Raw genomic sequence first — 22058 nt, forward strand, 5'->3', positions numbered from 1 at the left:
TTTATCTTCCCTGAAATCTTGCTTGAATTCCGTTCGGATGTAGAATTATGGAGACATATTTGTCAGTATTTGTGTTAGATATTAAAATAGGTTTACGAATATTGAGCTTGAGAGAATCAGGTTTATTTCCATAGTCAAAAAATGTATCAATCTTTTTATTTAAAAAAGAGAAAATAATTGTTGCGTTTTTATTGTAACTTGATAAATTTAATGGATTCTTTCTTACGTGTTACGAAAGTAAATGTAGACCTCTCACCATCTTATTAAGTGCGGTTTCACACAAAAGCGTTCGTAAACTACTTAATCCCTTAAAAAACAAACAAGATTGAGACACTTTATCAAATAAAATAAGCATCTACTGTAACCTTAATGTAAATAAAACACAACTCCATACTATTAATTTATGTCTGTTTTAATTAACGGTCGCACACTGATGGTCGGCCTGAAGTTTGTCACGAGTCACGAACAAAGTTGGGGACTAGCGTGTGGCGAGAGGTATAGAGATCGGATGTTGTGACTGACTCCAATAAATATTTTTATATTTGCTTTTGATAGCACAAGGTGTTAAAACCCACCATAGTGGCCCAAGTAACTGTGTCGCGTTCTGGAATCAGCCTATGTATCCGGTTCCAAAAGGCCGGCATAATTGTGTCGACTGCCGAGGGTTAACCATCACTCATCAGTCAACATTCTGTTAGACCCCACTACACTTACCATTAGATGCAGTGGAGGCATTGTTCCGTACACGTATTAAAAATATTCAACCCATTTACATTTCCACCTTAATTAGAAGTCCCTAGATTTCCCTGGCATCATCAGGCGCAGTAGGGATACTTCACCGTGACCGCAAAATCAAACTTCAAACCGGCCAAGGCATGGCGGTCGTGGTGTTTTTTTTATTTTTTGTCACTGGTTCATGTACCGGCGCGCGAGTATGAGCCTGCTGGCGGGCACGCGGCACTGTGGCAGCGCGTGCACGCGGTCGCTGCGGACGAAGGCGGGGTCGGCGGCCAGCTCGCGCAGCGCGCGCACACTGCGCTGCCTGTCGAGCGGGGTCTCCGGCGCGTCGCACACGCGGGATAGCCAGCGGGCTTCCACGCAACTGGGAGAGGTTATTCCTATTGTTAGGATATAAATATTTTTATGAGGGTATTTGTGATACCTCTTGCTATAAAAACACAGAGCGTTTGATAAACCGAGGCAGTCGTCAGTCAGCAGAGAGCAGTTGTTCATTACCAGTCGTATCGGTTGTTCGGTTTGTGTGATATTTGCAAAAGTATATCTGTACTCAGTGATATTTCTCTTTTATTTAATAAAATTCCTTCAGTTCCTAACACTATTATATATGCGAAAGTAATTCCGTTACGTTATTAGAGGTAAAATGCTTCATCGATTTGATGAGTTTTGTAATCTAAGACACTTGAAGAGGAATAAAGATCTGAATTTATTTTTATATATTTGTCCCCAACGGAATTCCAATTAGCCTAAACTAACTAGCAAACGTTAGTTATGACATAATTATCGTATATTATCCAACTACTGATAACAGGTCTCCTCTACTAATAGAAAGTTTAAGCTTTGGGATATCACAATGACTTATTGCGGGATGGTTAGTGAGTAATAAAAAAAAAATGTTTATCGACAAATATTTTTTTTTTATATTTTTCATTTATTTCGAACCCTGTAGGCGTTCTATAGGCATTTTAGCGCCCTTAACCCTAGATCCACTCTGAGCTTTACAATTGATTACCAATTCTAATTGCGGCATCAGTTATTACCACGCTAATCAGGGCGCAATCGGTGATCTCTCATTTTATCTATAATATTATTGATTTCATGTAATTTATTATCTGAATTTTTAATGGTTCTGAATTGCCATTTTGTAAGATTTACATGTATAATTGTGTTTCTGAGTTTGAAGTTAAAGTTTTAAGTTTTTAAGTTGTGGGTTTTTTTATAAGGGTTATATTTTCGGAAAGGTTAAAAATCAACGCCGCCTGTATTGTAACTACGTTATTTTTTTCCATATTTTGGTCTGTTTTTTTCCTTATGTTTTCTTCGTGTTTATTTTTGTTACTGTGTAATAAAAGTTATTTTTGTATATAATTTTTGAGTTTTGATTTTTACACGGAGGTAAGCCAGAATCCAGCACGGTACAAAGATACACATTAAGAAGAAACAACTAATCCACGTTACAACTTTGCCTTACAGGCCTACATAGTCAGGCAAAGTATTAGTATTAACTAATGATAACTGTGGATCTATGTAAACGAATGTAAGTCTTACGCCGGACAAGGATCAGCTGGGACCATCACGTTAATAGGAACAGGTGTGAAACGTCCAGATGGTTCTGCGTACACCGTGTATTTCTTCAGTCGTGAGGCACTGGATTTCAACTTCTTTTGTAAGACTCGTTCCTGGAATAAAGTTTATTTATAGTACCCAGGATAATAATTTTCTAGTGGAAGAGACATTGATTATTATGTGGCATTTAATATTTCCAACTCCTGTTTGAATAATCTCTTTGCAGACAGCTAAGTGTTTCCAAAGAGTTATTGACGTTTACCGCTTGGTGTCATAAAATACATTCCACTTTTAATCTTGGCTTGTAGGAGTTCCAATGACGAGTGTTGGGGCGGAAAAGTTTTGAGACACCGATAAACATAATTACTAATCTAGTAACTATATTGCCATATAAAAATTTAGAAAAAATAGGAAAAGGGGGTTATTATAATTTAAATAAAATTCCATGATGAGTCAAGGTAATACAAACTTACAAAGTAATAGACGATTTCGATGTTCTCCTTGATTTTGTCCGCGATAAGATGTAGGGAGAGATTGAGCTGTTGAAGAGTGGGCCCCTTGTCCCCTAGAAGTTTCTGGAACGGGTCGAGACTACAATCCAGCATTCTAAAAACAATGTTTTCGTAAGTGAATAAGTTTGACTTTACTATGAAGACTAGAATCTGCTACACACAGCAGCAATACTAGAGGTTGAATAATGGCTTCACTAACATTCTGTATATTAAGATCAGTCAAATTGTCGGACCTTTGTTCAATTATTTCGTTTTTTTATATCTGATACAGCAGCAACTAACGGACTTGATGGAATATTGTAGGTTACCCAACGAGATACAAGTGTACATAGATACAATCAGAAACACGCATAACTATAAAATGATCGGCAAGGAGCGTGATTGCCAGGTCATTAGCATTAAATCGACGTTACGCGCGTCACTCAAGCTTCAAACAGAATTAATTAGCGCGCATCTGGTGCGGTCGTGTCGTGGGTTCGAATCTTGCTTAAATTCGAAGGGTTTTTGTAGCAAACGGACATTTTACATGACCACTATAGGTCTAAATACTAAATACTGTGATGCCTTTTTTAAATAAATGGATATGGATTATAAGTTATTTAATGGTATGTTAATTGTAATTTTATCGTCATTTTGACAGTTTTAACTAAAGAATAGACCGCCTTAAACGGGAACTATGGTCTAAATAGCAAACGGGTGGCTTTGTTATGTTTCGTATAATAATTTTACAATCAATAAAATACATTCTCTTGGCAATGCATCTTGAACACATTTACTATGTATATAAAATATTAAACTGTAATTTTAAGGACTGTGAAGCTTTGGTCGGACAGCGGTCAGAGCGGGACGACGTGTTGACGCGACGTGACGCCGGCGGGATGTGGACAGTGGTAATGTGTAAGGTAATATAGAATATGTCATATACAGCCATTTCGGAGCTCGACTTGACATAGTCGAGCGCGAGCGTCGTGTCGCCATCCCACCGCGTCCGAAGTTAGACTAAGGCTTAAATAGAGAAAAAATCAGTTTCAGACACAATTTCGAACTCAATCCAACATTGCGTTATAATAACAGCCCTGTATTATATTCTGTCCCACTGTTGGGCACGGGCCTCCTCTACTACTAAGAGGGATTAGGCCTTAGTTCACCACGCTGGCCCAGTACGGATTAGTAGACTTCACACATCCTCGTAAACTGCTATAGAGAACTTCTCAGGTATGCAGGTTTCCTCATGATGTTTTTCTTCACCGTTAATTAAGCGAGCAAGCGATAATTCACAAAGAATACACACATATTTTTTTTAGAAAAGTCAGAGGTGTGTGCCCCTGCGGACATTCGTCTTGGCAGTCAGTTCCACAACCAACTAGGCTATCGCCGCTTTATTTCTATAAAAATACTAAAGTTAGTAACACCTAATTCGGAATACAAAATTGGGGACGGGGGATATTCGGCGGTTTTTTTTTTCATTTACCGACGTAATTTGCAAATGTCCAGTCAGTAACGAGCCAATGATTTTCCAAACGACTATTTGAGTTCACTAATTTATTTTTTCTTCAGTCGATCGTGACGGAATATGAGTTCTGGTTGTTTGATAAGTTGTTTTAGTGACTTTTTATGTAACTAAGGCATTGCACCGACGCCAGCAACTTGTTGCCGAGTAACACTACTACTGTGAAACAATTTGGGTTCTCACAAGTGTACCGTCAAGAAGCAATTATGCAAGCCGGTATAACTATTCCGACCGTCTGAGCATGGTTTTATCTTTAAGCGCTCGACTTTTCTTTAGGCATCATTTCACTTAAAATAAGGTGCAGTGTAACCAATTTGTTGTGGTATGATAAAAAATCAGTTAGCCATTTTATGGATTCCAGTGAGTGTCCGCATAGATTCTGTAGACTTGTGTTTCTACGCAACAAGTCGACAGCGTCTACGTGACACCCAAACACGCGATCGCTTGCAAGTATATAGAACAGTGTACGAATTTCTATGTAAGGTAAGATACTACCGCAACACACATTCACGTCGTTTATAAAAGTAGGCAGAGACGCAACAAATGCACCCACTTTTCGCCTTGTGTATTCAGTCCTATGTCGTGATAGGGGGCGAGCTTATCGTCATATCGGGCACAAATTTTAGGCTCCGGGCTGATACTGAGTAGAAAAAGCCGTTATTACTTTGCCCGACCCGCGAACCAAACCGAGACAGCAGAACTGCAGTCCTACCCTAATGAAACTGCGCCACAGAGGTAGTATCGAAATGATGCTAATAATAAAAATATACTATAAAAATATACTACGACCATAATAATTATTGAGGTTTTTGAATCTTTATTAGCCAATGCCGCTGAAATCACAAAATAGATTTATATGAAATTCAAATACAATAGTCCAAGTCTTTTATTTAAGTAACTTGTTGATATCCCAGACGTTCACTCCGGGACTTTTCCAAGAAATGTTTTACGCAGTCTTGAGCAAACGCTAAAAATAATTATCAGTTATATATGCTATACTAGCTTTTGCTCGCGGCTTCGCCCGCGTGAAGGAGTTTTCCGGGATAAAAGTCCCGCTATATATTTCCCCGGGATAGAAAGTAGCCTATAACCTTCCAGGGGTCTTAAACTATCTCCACACTCAATTTCATAATAAATCTGTTCAGTAGATTTTGAGAAAATCTATAACATACAGACAGAAAAGGGGAATTTTGGTTTATAATATGTGTAGATATTCCCCAATTCTTACACGTGGAACGTGTCGCAGTTCCTTAAAGCTAACAAAACGTTAATTAGTCAACTCGACGGCACATCCACCAGACACGTGCTATTAGAACGGATCTGCACAACTCAAATCATTAGCAACTTTACACGAATGCGGTTAACTGCAGACTAACTCTGATCATAATGCTTCCAGATTTGGAATTCAATTTCGCGATTTTTAGTTATTATTGTGGTCTCTTGAACGATTTTAAGACGAGTTATTTTTCAATTAACGTATGTATTTCTTGTTAATTGATCACGGTTTAACAAAAACATTCTTTAAAATAAATATTTTCGCAGCTTTTATTAATTAAAATATTTTTATTCATTTTTTTATATGTCCACGTTAATGTGCCACTGCACCTGATGGTAAGTGGAGTGGGGTCCGATAGAATGTCGATTGACGAGAGATGATTACCCCTTGGCAGTTGACACAATTATGCCGGCCTGTTGGAACCGGATATACACAGGCTGATCTCGCAATGCGACATTCGTGGGCCACTATGGCGGGTTTTAACACCTTGTGTACGGTGGTCGCTATCCGGGTAGATATAAAATATAACCCACCGCCAGCAAAGTTGGAGACCGGTTGATATTTGAACAACTTAATAATATACTCTCGAGAATAATAAATCTACAGCCTGAGTATTTTATGACACTCAAGTTTGAGTAATTTTTGTAACGTCTTTCGAAAGTTATTACCTACTTCAAAGTTGTCGTACCTGACACTAGACTCAAGTATCTTTGTGTGCATTTATCACTTAGATAGCCTTCAGTCTGTGTTCTCGTTTAACTCGCTTCTTTGTTTAATCAGAGTTATCTAGGTTCCAAAAGTACTGTTCCTAAACTAGTGCAATTTACGTTAGAGCTGGAGCCGAGTTCTGGATCTTAGAAAGGAACTGTTGTGCATAACTACTGTTACACGATGTAGGTACGTTTTGTGCATACATTGAGAGTTCCTTTGTTTCGTTTTTATTCGTGACGTGGTATAGTCTGACTGATGCGGGGATTATTAATAACTATAAATTTATCAATTGTCTTTTGTGTGTGATGTGATTTTGTAAATCACACACACACAAGAGACTCAAACAAGTCTCCATGGCAAATGTAACTAAATATAGTGTTCCTAACATACCTCTGGTTGTTTTTAGTAAGAATACAGAAGTAAAAGTTCCTAAAATGTGATTATGATTTTAATTAAGCAAGCGACTTAGAAATTTGAGCAAACGGTGAAAACGAGTTTTATAATGTAGCCATTAAATAATGGTTTTAGGGTATTTACTGTTACATATGAAGATGAAACAGTAGAAAAACACATAATGCCTTCATTCCCAAAAGGTGTACGCAGGGGTGCAACCAGGGCACCTACTTTTCGCATACAAGTGCCTTATCCATGTTGTGATAGGGGCGAGCGTAACACCATATCAGGCACAAATAACTAACATCGTGCCGGGCTGATACTAAGCACAATGAGAACAAAGCAACAACTAAAATGTGTGTTAACAACAAACATGTTTTGTAATCTGCCTCTTTCGTGCAAGCTTTGTACGATGTAGCGTGTTTCATACCGCGATCAATTTTAAAACTGTTTTCTGTAGCGGTGGTGGCTAAATGGATTGCTGCATTCGGCCATTCCTTATATTTCGTTTTATTTCAAGTGTCAACCCCTCTCGCCGATCCTTTATCTTCAAACCTTGTTTTGACAGGTGGGTAGTTAATCACCTGGTATTTATTTTTAAATAAAAAAGTGACATTCGGATAGTTTTATTAAAACTAGTTTCAATTTAAATAAATGGAAAGTTTACAACTTATCGGTTTTATATGGCTTAGTACGTAGGTATTTGTAGTTTTGAAGTAAATACGTAAAATAGTAAATTTCTATGAATCAGTGATGTTACCCGGATGAAGTTAGCCTATTTATACTGCAAAGGGAATTACTATAGCTGCTTTTAGTACTTATTTCATATAAAGAATTATTATGATAAGGATGCAAAAACGTTTATCTCATATTTTATTCTATAAGTATTTCCAAAGAACCAAATACAAAAAAATGGAATGGCACTGATTGGAAATATTCTTTTTTGAAATCGTTTGAAAGCAATACTTACTTGAACAATTCTCCTATTTTTTCCATAGTTGTTGTAAGAAGCTGTACCTTCCCTTCTACTTTGCTTCTTAATGTTTCGGTCCTGCTCTTCTGTTCTTCTACTTGCTGCCGCAACTTGTTAAGTTTCTCTTCTCTTTTTGATTCCATCATTTCATTCCAGTCTCGGCGATCCACTAATTTAATATCGATCAATCGTATTTTATTTTTACAGAAATCAAGAACATTACAAGTACATTCTTTCTGTTTACTTTTCTACTTTAATTTGAGAATATTTTTGGAACTTAAATAAGTTAGTCGATATTACCAACGCAACATATTACATCGAAATTTTTCTATAAAAAAGATTATTTACTTATTTCTACTTATCTAATACGTTATTTCAATCGTATGTATCACTATCCACTAGATGAAGTTTCTAGTTGAAAGCCAGCATGAGGCACAATTTTTCTGGCATCTGTGTTCTACTGAAATTTTTTCAGCAATATCATTGAATTCACCTTGGCTGAATCTTTGTTTTGTGTTTCCTTATTTTTGTATCGTGATTATGAATCCCCGTATGAGCATCCCCGTGTATTGTATGAATAAATGTTTTCTTTCTATATATTTCTTTCAGTCAGTCAATAAAATACAAACTTTACTTCTCCATTTTCTGTAAGACGTTGACGCCTAGCGTTGCCTGTAGACGAAACTGGTAACAGCATCTAACTATGGCTCGAACTTAAAAAAACTATTTATCGTACCTATATCTCGCTTAATCTTCTGGACGTCACGCGTCAGCACTTCATTCTCAGCACAAAATTCTGTCAGCAGTTGGTAGATAGAGAAATTATGGAATTCTCGCTTGACGAAATCTTCTATGATTTTACTGATATTCGTTTCTAGTGTGTAGCTCTAGAAGATAAAGGGCAACTTTAAATAGTGATAAATAAGTTTTTTTTATATTATAAATCAGTAATTGTCAGTGTCAAGGTCAGAACCAGGGCAGAAACAAAGTCTAGATCCAGAGTTAAGGGCCAATGGTCGATATCGGTGAAATAGGTAACACTGCACCGAGCCCAAATCAAGGCAGCTAAAATAAAGTGAAACTATTATAATATTTGTTTTTCAAAATGCACAGTATTTAACCACTCAATGATAACCTATTAAATCACCTTTGAGAGACATAAAAATCTTAATTCCATTAAAAGAATTTGACTATCGTTAAGTTTTTTTGACCTATTGTTATGTAATATGTATGCTTATACATATTATATGTGCAATAGAAGTAATAATAAAACTCGGATCACATTATTATGAAATAAAATTTATGAGGTAAGATGAAAACCTTCATAACTTGAGTTAATTAGAGAACGTACGTCTCATCTTCATTAGACTTTTTAAATATAACATTAAAAGAGATTGCAGGCGTGGTCATTTTAAATTCCCTTTTCTAAATGAGCCATTAAGAATGGGCAGAGATTCGCAAAAGGAAACTCAATAGAATGGACAATCTATAGGAAACAGCCTTGGTTTCTCATTTAATAGCATTAAACGGGTAAAAGAAAATGGTGAAACAATGTCTGTTTATTTTTACAACCGAAAGACCAGCTTTGAGATTAAGTGGCGTAGTTGTGTTACGGTGCGACTTTCGTGATGGCGTCCCGACTTCGATCTCGGGGTAGGGTAAAATGATACCGATTTTAATATGATCACTTTCAGTTGTGGATTTCGAATAGTCTATCCCTGATAAGAAGATTGCTTGCTATTAAATCGTGCGTTTGAACTCATTTCCAATTTATGTTTGTCACTTTAAGGCGTTTCAAGTTTTCTCTTTACCTACTATATTAATAATATTCTTATAACTTTGGTTATTAAAGACAAAAACGTTTGTAGTATTGATTAATTATTCTTACAGTGATTTCTTCCAAAATTTTAACGTGAATATCGTATTGTTTTATCGTTTCTTCTTCTTCTAATCTTTTCTGTTCTGCTTCTCTTTCCTCTTGCTTCTCATTAATACGAATGAGTCCCTTCTTGGCGAGGAAGTTAAAGACCTTTAATTCATTGTCGAATGCTCTCTGCAACTCTCGCATTTCCTGTAAAAGGTTCACTATACTCGTAAAATAGTCTAATATATAATATAGAACTTAAATCGCAAAATAATATAATTAGTTATTACTAGATACTATTAGATTTTTGGTTTAGACCGTTTATTCGATAATTATTAGATCAATTCATAAATACTTTTTTTTATCAGAACAGAACAGTGTTCTAAAACATCATAATTATTGCATATTTTATATTAATTATTACTGTTGTAAACAGTGAAGATTATGCTAAGCACTCTATACAATTTTTATCATCATCACCTGCATTTGTAACATCTGATCCATCTTCCCCTTCTCCTGCACAGACCTGAGCTTCGCGCACCACTCGTCTCTCTGGTCGTAGGCGAGGGTCGAGGACTCAAACAGGTCCGTCAGGAACTTCTTGCCTTTGTTTAGCGCGTGCATCATCTTACTCCAGGCTTGATTGAATATTGCCCTAGTATTTTGATAATAAGATAATTGCTTTAGGCTTTCCTTCGCTTAAGAATAAAAGCTTAAGAATAGGTGCAATGAAGCCACTTATTTATCCGAGCCATGATAAAAAAAAAGAAATAATAAACGCTCCATGTGTTAATTTGAATGGTTAGTCTTTTGGAATCAGCCAGTGTCTAGGAAGACAGATCAGAATAAAAGAGGAAATCGTTATTATAAACAGATTCTGATTAAATTTTATAGAAGATTCGTTATTCTTCCCACAAGGTCTAGTAAAAAGAGATAAGAATTAGCAAAATAAAGTTTTTAATTGATTCCTTCCTAATGGAATTTCGGCCACGAGACACGACCAAAAAGAGATCAGACGCCGGACCAACGGTTTTACGTGCTTTCGGAGTGCTTATGAGCTGCGACTGAGCAATTTTTTTAAGATGCAAAAATTTAGTCTCTGCTATTTTGGGCCGACCCGGGATTCGAACCCAGGACCTCAGCGCGGTAGTCATACTCGTACCGTGTACAATTACAACTACTCCACTGAGGCAGTTATTCTAATTACTATTGCTATTAACCATCACATTTTTGGGTAATTTCAATTACGATAAACTACTTCAGCAGTAGAATTCTGAATTCAGTTCGCGAGTTCCGACCAGACGTCAAAGTTACCTTGTTAGGAATCAAATTCTAGTTCTCGAAAGGCACAAGTTCTAAGACTGTTTTCATTAAATTTTGAACACATAATGAGGCTACATGGGTGCTATCATTGAACAATGTGGTCGCAAATGAGATAATCTAGAAGAGACAGAAAATGAGTGGTGACTACCGCATACAGTTCCTTATACTACAAGTTTCAAAGTTATTATAGACTAAGGCACTCTTTACGATAACTGCTGAGCTAACTAAGCTAAAGGCTTTCTTATTTAGCTGTTGCGCATCAGATCTTTTAAATAAAAACTATATCGGTCTAAAACAGCTTTCAAGTTTGAATCTTAATAAGATTGTGTTAAGTATGGTATTTCCTTATATGGACACGACAAGGTGACCCCACACCTGATGTACAGGCTATTGACTGAAGAAAGATGATAATTCCTCACCACTCAATAAAATCACGCATTCACTTAACATATATACGAATGGCAACACCGATCTGTCACTTTACCTACGACAATGTACTTCAAATAGCCGAGCATTACAGTGGAGACGTGTTCCCCGTTGGGCAGAGTTACGTCAACAGTCTAACAAGCCTGGTGTGGGATCTTGCGAATCTATTAATTCGAGCGTGTTTCGCTAAATTGATTCCGAAGCTCGTAAATGTGATCGTGTTATGGGCTATAGTGACGACGCTATCCCCGAAGGGGTGGGCAGAGGCGCTAGTGCCTCCACTCGGTGAATGTAACCTAAATAATATGTTGAAGCTTGCAAATTTTATAACGATTTTTGGTTTTTATTTTAAGTGAAGATATTTAATTTTAAGATTTTACCATATAGGAATAAAAGTGCCCGCAAATTCACCGCTAAGTTAGTTAAATTCAAAGATATTTAACTAAAATTTAGTTATTTAGAAACGCCCAAGTATAAAAAATACTGAATAAAAATTTTTTATACAGTCACATAATGGACTTCGTTATCCTTTACTAGAATGGCTACTTAGTGTCTCTGAGCTCGAATAGTTTGAATATTTTTTACATGAATACCTATGATTAATGTCTATGTAAGTTTTTTACCTTTCTTTTCAGAATAAACTGCTGCAGTAATAGAGGACCTACCATGTTCATGAATGCAAATGACTCACATTAAAACTTTGTGTTAGGTAACTTAGGTATTGCGTTTAAGGTTAGTCCTAAAACCCTACTTGCCAGTATAAAAAGCAAAAACATATTCTTTCGCACGCGTTTTGTAGAAGCAATTTTATAAGATTACAAAAATACAAGATATTTTCAGAATTAATATTTTATTTATCCTAAGTTATCGTTGACGCGTTTTTCTTTTTTTTTGCCTGGGATGATTGCTGTTACGGCTAAACCGATACTGGTAGGACTTTTAATACAAAGTAGATAATTTTTCAGAGAATAATGTATACTACGTTGGATCTTGGAAAATATTTTATTAAGCCAGGGAGTCGACCGAAGGTAATAATAATATATAATGCAAGTCGTGTTTTATATTATACTGTCCCATTGTTGGACACGGGCTTCTCTACTATTGAGGGTTTAGGCCTTAATCCACCATGTTGGGCTAGTGCGGATTGGCAGACTTCACGTACCATCGAAATTCTTATGTAGTAATCTTAAGTATAGAGGTTTTCTCACAACGCTAACGCTAACGTTTTCTATATAAGCTAATTTAATCCATGAAGCATCGGAATGTTTGCCGGCAAACATGACAGCTACATGACATTTACGTGTGTCACGGGAATATAACCTTATATACTACATAATAAGGTGACACGCGTAATGTCATGTAGCTGTCATGTTTGCCGACAAACATTCCGATGCTTTAAGTAATAATTAAATATTCTCAAGTACCTTGACTTATCATAAGTGCAACTATGTTCGCCTACGTGATGAATAAAGCATTTTTTTTTTATAACGCTGAAGCGAAGCATATCTATTTTTAACGCACGTTACTTTGAAAAATTAGAGGTGCGTATCTTGGGTTTTGAACCTGTGGACCTTCGCCTTAACAATTCATATAATCCCAACTAGGCTATCGTGGCGACCAAAGCTGGCTAACAATATTTTCAGAGGCTAGATGTCAACGCTAGAAGTAAATATTCTTAACAGTTGACTCTATCTTCGACTTAAGTCAAAGTTTTTTAGTCTGAGACCCAGGCGAAACACGTAACAAGACTATGTCTGGCAGCCATCCAGGCCTTGTTTTAACACATGATTGTTGCAAAAACGTTTTTGCGACGATTTTCGTTGGCAATTTGTTTAGTATACTGTAACACTGGCGAATATCCAGTACTTACATTGTTATCGAAATTATGTGCCGTATCATTGCCTCGTGGGTATGCTAGTTTTTGGTAGGTGGGCTATTAATCGTGTTGACTTCGAGGTTAAGTCATTAAACACTTGTAGTTCTGCTCGGTTAGTCTGGGACTATTGACAGGGAGGCGGTTAACCTTTTTTTTATAGCTTTCGAATGACAAGACGAGTATACCGCTCGGCTGATGGTAATTGATGCGATTGCTCATAAACAGAAGAAAAAAACATACAGAAATTAAATTACAAAGTATTGCGTGACACTCCACTGCGCTCATCACACTGAGATATAAAATTTCAAGCCTGAGTTTTTGCAAAATGATTAATGATTACACTACATTAGAACGGGATAGAAAAAGGTGGAAAAGGTAATGTAAATAACAACTTATAATGCTAAGGATAAGAGTTAATTCACCTGTCTTGCAGCATATGTTCTATCTCTTCCCTTATCTTCTTGTTTTCGAACTGGACAGCGTTGAACCGTAGCATTGCCGTCTCCAGCTGGTTTTCAGTGGAGACTAACCGGTGCTCGCTTTGGCATCTTCTTTCGTCTAACTGGGAAATAGTAATGTATTGTCTGCTAGCGGCGTTAATCATGTGAACTTTTCCTCAGTAATAGACTTATTAGGCCAAATAACCAGATAAACAATAAAACAGTCTTTTTTGTTGTTCTGTGTTTAACAGAAAGGCCGGTTAGATCAAGAAAATAACAAATTACGACAGGCAGTCGCACCGCCAAGCGCTAAAAAAATGTATGATTGTAAAATGTAGGTAGATATTGTAATTTTGACTTTTCAGGTGACCAACACCTCAGTCCACCCCGTGATCATGAAGGCTGCAAAGTCTTTGAAACATCGCGAAATAATTTTTCGCGTAAAACCGCGATAAAGTCCGCAAAATAGTTTTATTTTAATGATTGATAAGTTATTTTACCTGTCCTTCCGTGGTGTTCGCCAGTTTCCTCAAACGCAGCATTTCTTTGCTATTCCTTCGCAGCAGTTTGTCGATCTGCTTCATCATTGTCACGCCCTCTGCGGAATTGTTTCAGTGCTACATTTTAATTATAAACTTAAATGGAATGTTCTTGTATTTTTCACAATACTTATATTGAGTGTTGTGACGTATTTATCATGAGAGAAAGTAGTGGCGAGCGGTGAAATTTTAAAGAGACCTTGACAACATATAGGCACCAATATGCTAAATGCGGTTTGCAAGTCGTTCTAATGGTAGTTAGACTTTACAAAAGAGACGAAAGGGAAGCTGGCAGTAATCGAGTTACATGAACCCATTGCCAATGAAGGGAAAGCAATAGGCTTTTCCCTAATTAGTAAAAATCAAAATCAAAAGTGTGTGTTTAGGACCTAATAGATGATTTTTGCATAAAGTTTCCCTTTTGGTTAATTAGTAAAATACAAGAAAACAGGATATTTCAAAATACAACTCCCAAGAGAATCCAAAATATTATATAGGGGAACAGTTTCTGTGGACATTTAGGCGGAATCGCGTGTAAATGCTATTAACTAACATAACAATGTAAAAATAGATAAAAGCAGTATACATAGTAATTCACCTTCGCATTCCACCTCTGATTTAGTTCTTAGTAGCAAAGCATTGTTCAGGTCGCATTTCATTTTTTTATTGTTCGTCTTGTGAGCTCCGGAACTCGCTATCTGAGGAATTTTATTCAATTATAAAACGTAGAGCAAAGATATTATGATGCTTGTGAAATAATTAGTAGAAAGAATAAGAGAAATATGTTTTTTTTTATTTATTTAGTATATTTGCTTGTCTGCGTAAAACTTAAGCCTTCTTTATATTTCTTACTTTTATAGTTTGTAATAACCGCTTATAAAATTTAAACTATGTGATTTTTCAGGATGACAATAGTCTATATGTTAATTCGGTATATTATCTATTTGTATTCCCATAACTATTCCCAAACGTTTGGATGTTTGTTAGAAGTAAACTTAGAAACAGCTGTACGGATTTGGATGAAATTTGGCACCCATATTGCCTAACACATAGGCTAGTTTATTTTTAATAAGTGACTATATGGCGTCTTATGGTGATTTAGATACTTTTGGAGTGATTAAGTGCTTGACACAGGCGAAGACGCGAGCAATTCCTAGTAATGATATAAATAATGTTAGATCGAATATCTGGAAACAAATGCCCCTTTATTTGTACTTGAACCTGTGTCCTCACAGTGCGATGCCCGTTGAGTTATGGCGCGTCCTCCCAACTATCGATTCATCTTTCTTTAACTTACTATTTGACAATTTATTTGAATGGCGAAAGTTGTTTTTGGTGAAATATGAGGTTATAATGAAGGGTAAAGATTTTTTTATAATGCATGAAATATCCTCCCATATATAGGTATACAATGTTTTATGTTCTTTCTATTGATGGTAATGGTAACTTTGCGCGTCATATTTTGTTTTGCTAATATTATAAATGTAAAGGTTTGCGAAGATTTTTTCAAATGTTTGTAAGAATAAAGGCAGTTATCACTAAAATATTCGAATTTTAGTTGCCTCTAGATAATGTCCCGATTAACTAAAATTACACGAGCGGAGTTGCCAATACCTAGTTTGTATAATTTTATTAATGTAATCCGAAGTTTAAAAGTAGTAAGAAGCAAAATGGAACCTTCAGATCCTTGATGAGGTTGATATATTCTTTCTTCAGGTTTCTGAGCTGCTGGTCTTGTCTCTTAAACTGCGGATGGACGCCCATCGAGCGGTGCAGTCTGTCTGCTTGCACCATACGGACCTTGGACAAATGTTTACGTGAATTGACAACTGTTTAGTATGGTGGGACTTTCCCGCCCTCACAGCCACCACTACAACTCCTGTAAGTCAGGATCAGTGGCACGCATTTTATGACACCGAGCAGTGAAGCTCGGCGAGTCTCAGGGAAAACTAATTTGTCATTATCCCTCAACGAAATTAATTAAATAGAAAGTTATGGAGGAGTTGGAAATGATGGTTTGGTATGGTGAGTTAGATTTACTTTCTAATAAGTATTTATTTCTTTATTATTAAGACTGCAAGCACATAAATGATGTAATAGATTTCAGAATTGCAGCAGCGTTTCCAGAGATTAGCAAGATCAAATCATTAATAATAAGAAGATAAACCATTGAAATAAACAAATTGTTTTGGGATAAAAAGTAGCTTATAGCATTCAAGGGAAATATAAATTCGGATAGAATAAAAAAAATAATGTTTACTAATTTCTGTGATTAGCGTTTTCAAACAAACTCTTCAGCTTTATATATTAGTATAGGTTATTAAGTATTATCGGTTATAGGAGGTAACATAATTGTAAAACTAAAAAGATTGTAAAATATATAATCCCGAAAATTATTATTACTAATATTATGTGTTGTAGAAATATCAATTGTATTGTTTAAATAAATTAGCATGAATATGAATATTAACAAAACAAACAAAACTTCATACTGCATGGACCCTTTGCGACTGTAAGACATTACTATTAACAAGATTCGTTCACATATATTTAATATCAATGCATCCAAGACTGTACTACCATCATGGGAATATACGATGTAGATCACTTTACATCACGTGTTCCATTTATCCGTCTGCTCACCTATAGAATAAAATATAAATCAATTTAATATAAAAATGTCTTACTTGTCTCTGCAGCCTTAAATGTTCGTCCTCCATCTTCTTTATAAGATCCAAGTCATTATGCTGGTCGGCCGTGATTGTGTCCATTATAATTAAAATTTACGAAATTAATATAGAAATTCGTGTAAATTTTCCCTTTACAAAATATTTTGACGCGGCCCACTTGATTTCATTTATCTGTATGGCTTCGAATGGGTTCTAGGAATTATGGAATTTTGTTATTTTTTAGGTTTCTTTGACATTTTAGAGCGCGTGTTTAAGTCTGTCGAATATTTTATTCTTATCTTAATTATGTAGTAAAAAGGCAAAAATGTAAATTACCAATGAAATGTGGAGAAATTTGCGTGTATTGCCCGACTGGAAATCGAAACTATAATTTTCTAGAAAAGTTGTCGAGGCAACTGGCGCTTTCCTAGTAGTGTAGTGTTTTCTTTAGAACGAATTGACGTCTGCGCGGAGTCTTATATTTCTTACGTAATACAAAAACTCGAACGACTTCTATAACAAAACAATACTTAAACGAGTTTTAGAAACAATTAAGTTAACTGCTGATTGCTTCAAAATTTCCGCAAAAACTTTAATAGTTTTTCTTTTAATTTCTTTCGTATTAATGGGCACATGAAGCGAAAGTTACAGCCGATTACATTGAATGATGTATTCGTTAAAATATATATAATACTGGTATATATAATTTAAAGGTGTTTTAATAAAAAAAAATCTAGTGTTTGTGAAGAAGACCTAATTGGTTAAATTAAAATTGATAATATTTAAATCTACCAATTAAAACTATTTATATTTCAGAGACAATGGTCGCTAAACACATTACATAGCAAACAAACTAAACTAGGAAAAAAAAAACAACCGCACAGCATTCCCGTCAAAACTTATAGTTTTTTTTTAAAGAAATCGGTGGCAAAGGAAGCATTCGGCCCAGTCGGTTTAAGATTTGATGCTTATCCTCGTAGATTTGCGCTAAGTGGAAAAATAAAGGTGGCACTGTTTTTAAAAGTGCCGGAGAAAACGTTTCTTTTAATATCGTTCAGATACAAAGGCGCTGGACGTAGTTTAAAGTCCTTTTGTACGCGCAAGCGACAAAATCTTCATTGTTATGGTATAAACACTTATTTTAGTGTTTAGTTAGACGCCTGTCTTGGGACCTTACTATTATATTCACGTATTCAATATGTCCTAATCGCTTTAGAATTTTGTGACGGCAGTACATTATGATGGTTGTTTAATGCTAGCCAGTCAATAACATCTTTTGAAAAAAGTGTAAATCCATGAATCAGTCCTTCTGGCAGTATTGATTTTGATAATTAGCTTCGTAGAATTGTGAAGCTAAACTCATTTCATTATTCGGTCAAATTATTCTCGCGTAGCTTATAATACAAATAGAAATATGTTATAACCACGTATTCATAATTTGAGTCTCCACAACTCGTTTATGAAAAGGCTTAGTAAACCATCAATATGTTGTAAAAAGATTTCCAACAAAGACACGACGCATCGATGCCGCAAGCGAAATCTTTGATTACATTTCCAAAATTAACTTCATATTCAGATTCATTGATTTTATCTGATTTTTCTTGTATTTTTATAGCTAATATGTCTAGGCTTTAAGTATTTGTCATTTGTCTTTTTAAGTAGTAAAAAAAACGATTTAGTGTTTTAAAACAAACTGCCTGATATTATGCTATACATTTACTAGAAACTACGTAGATACTTATTGATCACGTTTTGTGTTCCCCAGAATGGAAATGTATTTCCGTCCTATAGTATTGTCTATGTTGTCAAAATGAAGTTTTTTTTAAAAACTGTCAAGTAAAAATAACATATAGTTTATTTATAATTTTCGATTTTAAAATGATGACACTATGGTAAGGGTTGAATATTTACTGTTGATGCAAGCGGCCCGTTGTAAATTTTAACTATAGCTTACAGTGAGGTAAGAGCTCGTAATGTTTATTATATCCTAGCAAGCAATAGCTATAGTGTCGCGGTTTCATGGGCTATCATCGTAACAATTTTATTGGCAACTTTGTTTTCATTATCTAGAACGTTCTTGATATTGTGATCGATGTGGAAGATGATAGGGGAACTTTTTACTGAACGATGAGTCCAGTAGGAATATGGCGTGATGTTAAACTATAGGGGTTTATATTATTATATAGAGGACTATTATATGACTATTATATAGATTCAAGAAAGTTCACGGGATTTTGTGCTGTTTTAATTCGGGAGGAGATTGTTAAACTTATTTACACCACAATAAAGGAATGAGCGAAAATCTCGACTGATAGCATAAGCTATGTTTACCAAAACAATACAATTCTGAAGAAGTATTTCTAATTAAAAATTCAAATTCGTCAGAAGCAAATGGACTAACATTTTCCCACGTTATATCCCATGACAATGTTATAACTTCTAAATCCATACGGGTTAATAAGAAACCATTTACTTTGACACGGTGCCTTCGATGTACAAATTTCTTCCCCTTATGTCACTTCAAACCTGATGTCATTCGCGCAAGCACTTCTCGTGACAATTTAAAAATTTCCACAAAATGATTCGTTTTGTAAAATACGTACATTTTCACGTAAAATGTGATATCAGCTTTATAAGCTGGAGTTAATACTTTCCTGGGGACTCAATGTCGTGGATGGGGAAGCTGTCAGCGAGGGCGGGAGTCTCTCACACCGTCATGTACTTAGCAGACAGTTTTTTTGTACCTGGCATTGTAAAGTGACTTTACACCTGATATTAGGTCGATCAGAAAATATGTAACGCTTCGTGGTCTTTTGCAGAGCTCAAAACCTGAATGTTATTATATGTTGTACTTTGGACTTACTTAAAAAAATACTAAAACAGAGATTTAACTTTTCTTAAATCTAAATATTATTTATTTTCAGTCGTGGTGTTAAAAAAACATATTTATTTCGTTAGCAAGTGTAGGTTACATTTCAGATAAAGGTATGAAGTCTCCTCTTAAGCAAAATAATTGCTTGTATTAGGAAATTTCACCATATTGTTCATCATATTTTTACTCGGTACCTTAGGAGTCCCGCAAAAGTTAACTTGTTGCTCAGACGAACTACATTACATATTACGAATACTGGTAATATTTGCTTCAACAAAATAAGGGATCATAAAACATCTCTGAATTTTTAAATTTCACAAAGAATACACACATCAGTTTAGAAATGACAGAGGAGTGTGCCCTTGGGATTTGAATCTGCGGACATTCGTCTCGGCAGTCCGTTACACACCCAACCAGGCTATCGCTGCTTTTATGAATTATCGCTTGCTTTAACGGTGAAGGAAAACATCGTGAGGAAACCTATGTATCTCAGAAGTTCTCTAAAGGAATTTTGAGCGTGTGTGACGCCTACCAATAGGCACTAGGCCAGCGTGGACGCCTGATGTCTCTTAGTAGTAAAGAAGATTCGTGCCCAGTAATGGGACAGTATATAATACAGGGCTGATATTATTATTTTAAATTTACTCATCATTACGCATCGGTATGACTGTAGCCACACAGTTCTTTGCAGAATTTCCTTTCAGAATCGCTCTGTCCTCTATAATAGCTGCTTGAACCGCTTATGTAGTCACATTGATTTTTTATACACCGATTTAATATTCCTTTGTGTTTCAAATTAGCAACGTTCTTTCACAAAGAGGAGTCCTGTGGGACTTGTACTTGGAATTTTATTTAATCGGATTAATCTGTTCTTCTTTTGCCTGCTTTGGTGGTCTAGATTGTGGTATGATTACCGTGAGGTTTCGGGTTCAACCTTTGAGTCAGATGATAATATTTGGTTTTTCTGTTCAGTATCAACATTATATTTATGCTCGATACGACGATAGGCTATTTGGAAGGATAATGGACTGCCGACTCGAATGACCAAGAGTTCACAAGTCAATGGCACACGCTTCTGAATTTTCTAAAAGTTATGTGTATTCTTTGTGAATTATCGCTTTCTTAAGGGTAAAGAAAAAAAATATGAGGAAATTTGCATATCTGAAGTCAAATGTGTCAATCCACAGTAAGTCAGCGTAGTAAACTAAGGCCTAAACCGTCTGATTAGTAGTGAAGGCTTGTGCTCAGTAATGACAGTAAATAATACACACCTGATATTATTATAAGGCGATAGGCTTCCTCCCTATCACATTATAGAACTTAATATACATAATGAAAAATGAATACACTAGTTGCCCCTCCGCCTGACACAAGTGCATAATTTTTACGCAATGAATAAACGGTGTGGGGATGTGAATTGTTTCAATCTATTTGTTTTAATAAAATTTGATCTTCCTTACATTATGGGTTAATGTTTCAGGTGGTAGGTCATTATTCTTGCAGCTAAATAATATGCTCCGTTTCTCTAGTTTGTTGGAAATTTAAATTAAAAGCCAGTTTAGGTGATTAGCACTATACAATTATAAAAAGGTTTCGTTCGTGGTAAGTACTTTTTCCCTCAGAGTTCGTTTTCTATATCTTGTACCTATAAGGAAAACCACGCACGCCCAATCATGTTATTCGTATCATCATTCAGTTGTGCAAATAAAAATTTCTAGACACAATATGTGATCAAATACTCCGGATATTTTGGAGCAATAAAAATATGGATACCGAGGAACGATCACCGAATAAAATTCAAGATAGTAAAGTGATGCCGTGACTTTGCTATCGTGTTAGGCTTTATGAAGATATTTGAATGCTAGTTAGAAAAGACAGAAACGACTGCATGGAGTTGGATGTCCTCATATCACAAAACTTGTATTATCTAGTTACTTTTATCCATTGCTCGTGGCGGGGTACTTGTGTCCTCCTGGATAGCGATCACCCTACATAAGGTGTAAAACATAATGGCCTATGTAACTGTGTAGCGTACTGGGATCTTATGCATTACGGCTTCAAACAGGTCTGCATAATTATTGCGACTGGCGAGGTATAAACATATTTCGCCAGTTACCACTTTTCCCAGGTGTAGTGGGGCTACTTTGTGGTGCCCGTGATAATGCATAATGAGAATTTAATTCCCAAGAACTGAATCATGGACAGAAATGCATCTAAAACCTAGCAGATCATTTTTGAAATTATAACACATACACAAAGAGAAATACAAAAGTAAATATAATACGTATTCACCTACAAAAGTTACAATGGGACTGTACCGAATTCGGGAATATCAGGGATAAATCCTTTGTAAGATCCCGCGGGAGTTGG

At 35.7% G+C, this 22058-nt stretch overlaps 1 protein-coding gene across 3 annotated transcripts; it reads right to left on the reverse strand.

Annotated features, from left to right (window-relative positions):
• Positions 1-688: 688 nt before the first annotated feature.
• LOC115451629 lies at positions 689-17282 on the reverse strand. Of its 3 annotated transcripts, XM_037439842.1 has the most exons (13): positions 17153-17282; positions 16835-17029; positions 15825-15947; positions 14746-14845; positions 14109-14206; positions 13591-13730; positions 10024-10198; positions 9568-9750; positions 8416-8566; positions 7677-7848; positions 2778-2910; positions 2287-2417; positions 689-1118 (listed from the first exon to the last, which is right to left on the reverse strand). In XM_037439842.1, exons 2-13 carry the CDS (start codon positions 16916-16918, stop codon positions 860-862), a joined length of 1749 nt encoding a protein of 582 aa, XP_037295739.1. In that variant the 5' UTR covers positions 16919-17029; positions 17153-17282; the 3' UTR covers positions 689-859. The 3 variants fall into 3 exon arrangements, with proteins under 3 accessions (XP_037295739.1, XP_037295738.1, XP_037295740.1); XM_037439841.1 differs by having other exon boundaries at positions 16835-17282; XM_037439843.1 differs by having other exon boundaries at positions 689-1102; positions 16835-17281.
• Between the last annotated feature and the right edge of the window lie 4776 nt (positions 17283-22058).

This window comes from Manduca sexta, chromosome 18 (assembly GCF_014839805.1).
Source record: "Manduca sexta isolate Smith_Timp_Sample1 chromosome 18, JHU_Msex_v1.0, whole genome shotgun sequence".
NCBI classification, from domain to species: domain Eukaryota; kingdom Metazoa; phylum Arthropoda; class Insecta; order Lepidoptera; family Sphingidae; genus Manduca; species Manduca sexta.

Excerpts from the sequence above, each read along its gene's own strand:
- LOC115451629 (XM_037439842.1), bottom strand. The coding sequence starts at position 16,918 with ATGGACACAATCACGGCCGACCAGCATAATGACTTGGATCTTATAAAG. Across the intron at positions 14,846-15,824 it reads ACCTCATCAAGGATCTGAAG|ATAGCGAGTTCCGGAGCTCA; the intron begins GTTCCATTTTGC and ends AAAATTCCTCAG. Across the intron at positions 9,751-10,023 it reads ATCAGATGTTACAAATGCAG|GAAATGCGAGAGTTGCAGAG; the intron begins GTGATGATGATA and ends AACCTTTTACAG.